Below are 6967 nucleotides of genomic sequence, written 5' to 3'. Positions count from 1 at the left end.
TATATATATATATATATATATATATATATATATATATATATATATATATATATATATATATATATATATATATATGTGTGTGTGTGTGTGTGTGTGTGTGTGTGTGTGTTGCCTGATGTAAAGTAGAATGTCTACGATATACAATCGTTAGTGGCGCACCTACAACCTATATCAGCCAATCATAGGAGCGCCACCAACGACCACTGATATCTTACAGTTTACATGTAAAGGATAGAAAATAGAAATGTTGAAAAAAACAGATGATGCGTGCATCGGTTTCACAAATGAAAGAAAGGTAGTTTGAACTCGAATTGAACTGATCAAACATATCTATTATAATTCAAGAGTTCACAAATGACATTAAAAAATGTCTGATCTCTCCGAAGTTTTCACAATATTTTTTCAAAAATCAGTACTAACAGTTACTGTCTTCAAAAGACAATTTATATAAATAAGCTTTAATAACATTATAAAGATTTAATAAATGCCACCTTGACTTTTAAGGACAGAGGCAAAAAAATGAATTTAGAAGTTTTCTTCTTATCTATGTTAAAAGTTCAAAAATTTTAGAGGAGTGTTTGTAATGATATTGGTCCCATGTATGTACTCTGGTTCACGTGGCATGCTGAAAATCAAAGACGTCACAATAAATTATATTGTCACGGCCATTGATATTGAATTATTCCCGATCCAGCGGAAATGTCAATGATAACCTTTTTTGCATGATATGTTGTAACGTGTAAAGTTTTCAAAGGGAAAATTGTATTTGATAAATTGACGACGCAATGTCTTGGTGGCACTAACTGTACGATTCAAGTGATTTGCCGTATTTGTCATGACTCAGCGAGGTGTTCTTTACACATAATTAATGGCGGGATGCCACAGAATGGTTGCAACCATGGTTTTGGAAACACCCTTTCAGTCGATAACTGATCTTCGACTCGGATTACAGTTCGTCGATGAGCCTCAACTTCGTCTTTGATGCGACTGATGATGTCATTGTATTTCGCGTCAGATGTATTCAACGGTCTGTCCTCGTTTGGGTCCAAGGAGAGGTTATAAAGTAACGGAGGGTCGTGTCGTACAGCTTTATTACAAAGACAGATATAAGTTTCAAAACAACCGTAGGTTCCTGGAGTCCATTTCGGTGTAGCAAAATAAGCCTTGTACGTTGTATTTCCTAGGTGATAAACAGACATGACTATTAGCATATTACGTGTATTCAGTAGATTCTTAATCGAGCACAGTTTCATATAATCGCTGATCTATTTCGTTATGTTTTTAACACGCAATTAAAAAGGCTGTATCTGAAAAATAGGATATATTTGCTAAATTGTAATTCGCACAAACACCACACAGCATACATATAGAACAACACAATCGAAACATTCAAGAAGATATTTTTCGAGGTAATAAGAATTCCATAATTTGGAAAAGGTGATGGCATATGCTTACAAATCTGAGCTCATTATAATATAATGGACTGAATAAAAAAGTTCCACAAATTGAATTAAAATATTGTTTGATAGAAGAAACGGTTGACGATCGATGGGGCAAAGAATTGAACAATGTCCAGACCGTTTGACATTTATATGCAAGATTAGAACTTTACACATCAAAGACTACATGAAAGATGTCTACGAACGTTTGATTATACAGAAACCTTTATAGCACCCATGGATATGTTGATTGTATTATAAGTCTGTTTGCTTTAATTTTAGTCTTCGTACAAAGATTTGATGCTGTTATCACTGCATAAAATTCCACCTTTCTTTCTTTGGAGTCTCATTCACGAAGTCTTCGGACTATTCGCTAGTACACTGTAGGCATTGCTAGCTAATCTTGAAATAATATTTCACGATAGAAATTCTAGAGACTTACCAAAGCGAGGTCTGTACCTGACTGCTTGGATGTCCTTACCACAGTAGTGAAATAGGAACTTGTGTGGGGATATTTTTTCCTTGCCCGTCAACAATGGCAAAATATTTTGTCCGTCAATAATACGGTCACTAGGGGGTCTTCCTCCTGAAAGATGAGTCATTGTGGGCAATATATCCATTAAACTTGTGGGCTCGTTGATTACTGTGCCTGCCTTCAGTAGTCGTGGATAGCGTGCCACTGCTGGTACCCGTATACCGCCCTCTGTCGACTGACCCTTTCCACCTGTTGAATTGATGTCAAATAGGTTAGCAATGATACACACTTTTCAGTTTTTCAATGAAAGTTGTCGCCAGACATGATATATCACGCACGGATATCATATCGACTGATATAAAGAAGCAATGTAAAGTGCTTTCACTGTGGAGGGGGGGGGGGGGACTTTACCCAACGGAAAAGAAATATCAGTTATAATTGGTCAAAAATTAATTGAAATTCTTTTTTTGTTGCGTGTGTGCAACTACTATGCAGCGTTGCCACGGTCAATAAATCAATAAATATCCATGGTATCCTCACATATAAAATTCGATTACTCATTTCTATATAGTATGTTTATTACACTCGCCTTTATAATTTCCATTCCACCCCCCTTCTGTGCCAAGTTCTACTTCTCCACCATGATCGGAAGTGAAATACACAAACGTGTCGTCAGTAAGACCAGTTTGTTTTAATGTTTCCAGAATTTCACCGATACTCCAATCCATTTCCTCCACACAGTCACCATAGCGACCGTGTCGACTCTTCCCTTTGAACTCGTTTGACGTCACAAGTGCAGTATGTGGATGTGTGTATGCGAGAAACAGTAAGAAAGGTTTGTTTTTGTTCTCTGTGATGAAATTGACAGCCTCTCGTGTAAAACGTGACGTCAAGGTCTCTAATTGGACAGGTTGTTCGATGACGTCAAAATCTTTCATTAGCACGCAGTTGAAGATTCTGATACTTCTGACAAGTCCTAAGAAGCCACTGGCAAGTATCACCATGGAAACAGATAAATAGAATAACGACTTCCAAGAAATAAGACTCATTTCTTTCAAAAGCAGTAACGTAGTTATTGCTAATAGTGCAGACAGCATGATATGGCGATAGATGTATGGAAGACGGCGAATGACAGTTTCTGATTCCTGTGTAGGGTCGCAGTCACGCATATTACCATTCGGTAAGCCATAGAAATAATCAAAGCCTTGATTCAACGGATGGTAATAATGGTCATTCCAACTGTTCAAGTTCAATCCCTGGTGCCATTTCCCTGGAAAATAAAACAAAAAACACCTAATTCGATAAATGATTCTAAATTTAGATAATTTTAAATCACTGAACCTAAAATATTGCTTCAACTTACCTATTAGTGCAGTGGAATAGTCTGCGCTTTTGACGACCTCAGCAAATGTGGTTTCATTTCTTGGGAGTCCTCCACTATTTGAAGGGTACAGCAGAACTCTGAATTTGTCGGATACCATGCCTATAAAAGTTACAAATTATAAATCTAATGAGAAGTCGTGTTAATTAAGGAACATTTCCCATCAATATTCATTCCAACAGGCCAATGCATTTTATCATTAGGCTGATGTATCGATATCCACATACGTAAATCGGGGAGTGTACGGGTTCACACTTTAGTAGTGTTATTAATCTAAAAAAAATAATCTGAACTTAAAGATACGCGAAATAAAATCCAGCAAATATATACAGGCCACATTGTATAGTTAGTTGACTTTTACTAGAGAATTGTCATTTTTGAATGCATAGGAAACCAGTAAACGAGACTATTTCACTTTTCAGTGATTAGTAAGGTCCACGATTTCCCCAGCCTGAGATAGGACTTTCTAAATATCGTAGTTAACCCCTAAAACCAGACTGCTAAAGATACGTTCGGTAAAGAAAAATGAGATTTTGACCTTTGACATACAGGTTGCAGGTAACGTCACAATAATTTTGTCTTTGTCGAGCAGATGTTTTCTCCGTATGTTACAAAACATTGCCGATATCGATATATATATATATATATATATATATATATATATATATATATATATATATATATATATATATATATATATATATAGTTTTAGACAAAACTATTACGCTCTGCCACTGCGGTATAGAGCACTGTCTTAGCAGATTGATACTCACCGAGTTATATATATATATATATATATATATATATATATATATATATATTGTGTTGTGTTGCTTGTGTTGCTTGCGTTGTGTTGTGTTGTGTTGTGTTGTGTTGTGTTGTGTTGTGTTGTGTTGGCATCTGTGTGTCTAACTCAGTGGCCTAGATACTAAGAAAGCAGTTCTCAACAGACATCAATTGTCTTTTTTTTCAAATTCGGCCACCATACGTTATCTGTGACAAACTGCAATAAACGTTACACAGATATATGTCATCTTTCGTAACATGTGCTCACGATTTATGTTATGTGGTAAATTTAGGTACATACATAGACTGGGGATAAAAAATCAACACATCTGTGCAACTCACACATTCATCATTATATTAGTGAAGAGAAATCTACAATGCAATAGATATACATGTAATAATACGTCGATCCGCGAATCAGGGAAGAATTCATTTTTACATCATACGTATACATATAATTTGTCATTAGTGACTCATGATCAACACGTTCAGACATGTTGTTATAGACGCGGGTACCGGGTAGGCATACATTTCCAGAAATAAAGGTACACGTTCTTGTTTGCATAACATTGTTTTTGAAAGACTAAATACACACTGGGGACACGGACTCGAAGTATATTGGTCTCTGCGTACATGTACGTTTCTGTTGTGTGATTCGTGAATATCGCTAACTGAATTTCGTTTTCAATGTCATCCAACTACTTCGTATTTGCGCAGACACTGAAGCTGTTAGTGTAAACTATCACAGCAATAAAAAACACTATTTTACTTGTAAAACACAAAAGAAACTGGCATGGTGTATGAAAGGTAAAATTGTACAAACGTTAGTTTGCAAAGCTTTATTTATGTACTCAAAGGTCTAACAATTATTTCACTTGACATATAAGCTTATAGTCCTAAATCCTCCAGACAATGACACGTGGTATTTGATGTTAATTTGACGATTTCCCAATTCTCGAGAGCCAGACAATTTCTTCTTGGGCTGAAAATGGAATAGTCGTACATGCAAATAACAAATAATCGGTATACAGTATATTTTACATTATTTGGGGATTCCCATACCGTGGTGAAAAGTGCTACCATGCCATGACAACATATGTGTTTGCATTTTATGAGGAAAGCTTATTAAGTGGCAATATTTTATAATTTTCTTGGTTGCAGAATTGTAGTTGATTAAATAGATTCAGAACAAAAACAATTATATATTTGCAATGGATTCCATTCGGCTAGTAAATGTATCATGAAGATTTAAGTTAGAGGGAATGGCCAAAATGAATGGGGTTGGGTGGTGAAGTTCCCTGTCCTATGATGGTCTGAGAGAAATTAATCCTACTGCTGTGTGAATGATGCAAATGTATTATTACATGATACCGTGTGGTTATAACGTATGTCGGGCAATTAGCAAAGACGGGAAATTAAACTTGCTGTGTGTTTACGCCCGATTGAGTCGGAAAGATATACGGAAACGGTGCGATAATTGCCTTTCGAAATACTAGCACTCTATAACTCACTTGTGCAATGTAATTTACGACGTTGAATGTATATGCCTACACATATATCTAAACGTAGTATATGCGGTTTAGGTATTTGTGTTTGCACTCAGTGCCGTCGTTAACGGTACACGCGTGTTATTGAAAACGTATAAAAAAAATTCATCACGAATTCACGACTGTCGCTGAATAGATTAATTACATAATACCCATGCACGTAGTCTGTCTAATTATGAGCTTTGTATTCTCGACTCGTAACACGCACGACGAATTGTCATGTATTATATTTTACGTACGTGTGTCTCTCTATATATAAGGCTGTATCTAATAAATGGCGGCCAACTACGTCCATATCTTGACACGATATGAATAGTCATATATATATGTATAATATCTGTCATTTTTTGTCGGTCCTTTGGGAATTAATATGGGCAGCTTTTCTGAAATAAGTGGTTTATTATACATTACCGGAACGAATGGGGTACCGGCCGGTGAGAAAGGCTGCACGACTCGGTGTACACATTGAGTCTGCTGCTAGGTGATGAGCAAGCTTGACTCCATCCGCCGCAATGCTGTCGATGTTTGGTGTGCGTATTGTGTCGTTTCCAAAGCAACCGATATCACCGATACCCAGGTCGTCAGCCATGAATAGCACAAAATTGGGCGGTTGGACATCGGTGAATTTGATAGTATTTGTCGACTGCTTAGCGTCACCGCCGGGTAACCAGTACATCAACTGCAGCAGAACAAACGTTGACCAGGTGTTCACCTCCACCCACATAGCCAGGTTGACATGCACACACACTCACACTAACGTTACCTAGACCACGACACGACACGTCATCTACTAGCAATACCAACATAGCCATGAACCGTCTAAATACTACGGAACAACCGGGAGCCGGTTTACGAGTTAAAAATAACCCGTACATCAACTGAATTGACAGGGCATGTTGGATACGGTTCACTGCACTACTGCGACTGCGCGCTGAGGATCCCTTTCCCTCACGTGTCCATGCGAAAGCTAGTGCATTGAAGATCGATGCGAATTTTAATGTGCATATTGACTTGGTGACTGTTGTGCTCACATTACAATATCAAAATGAGTTAAAATGCAAAGCATGTCTGTCGCTTGTAACCTTTATAGCAGATATTTACGTTTGTATGGCATCGCTGTCAAGCCTGTCTTACAAAAAGACATGATTAGATGAGATGCAGGTCCGTTTACATTTAAAAAAAAGAATATTTGACAAGGTTATTATTATTAGTCATTTTTTTGTGCAACTAATGTGCATATAAGCTTACGTTAGTAGAGAACGGGTGATTATGGAATCTAATATTTCATGGCAATGCACATAACGAGCTCGCACATTTGTCCTAAAAATAGGCAATTACG

The 6967-nt window shown here is 36.9% G+C and overlaps 1 protein-coding gene across 1 annotated transcript; it reads right to left on the bottom strand.

Moving 5' to 3' along the window:
• Positions 1 to 577: 577 nt before the first annotated feature.
• Positions 578 to 6496, bottom strand: LOC144452908 (arylsulfatase H-like). Its single transcript, XM_078144122.1, has 5 exons — positions 6040 to 6496; positions 3278 to 3397; positions 2504 to 3184; positions 1882 to 2163; positions 578 to 1180 (listed from the first exon to the last, which is right to left on the bottom strand). Exons 1-5 carry the CDS (start codon positions 6350 to 6352, stop codon positions 834 to 836), a joined length of 1743 nt encoding a protein of 580 aa, XP_078000248.1. The 5' UTR covers positions 6353 to 6496; the 3' UTR covers positions 578 to 833.
• Between the last annotated feature and the right edge of the window lie 471 nt (positions 6497 to 6967).

Source organism: Glandiceps talaboti, chromosome 2, assembly GCF_964340395.1.
Source record: "Glandiceps talaboti chromosome 2, keGlaTala1.1, whole genome shotgun sequence".
Taxonomy (NCBI): Eukaryota; Metazoa; Hemichordata; class Enteropneusta; family Spengelidae; genus Glandiceps; species Glandiceps talaboti.
This window is presented reverse-complemented; position numbering and strand designations above follow the sequence as displayed.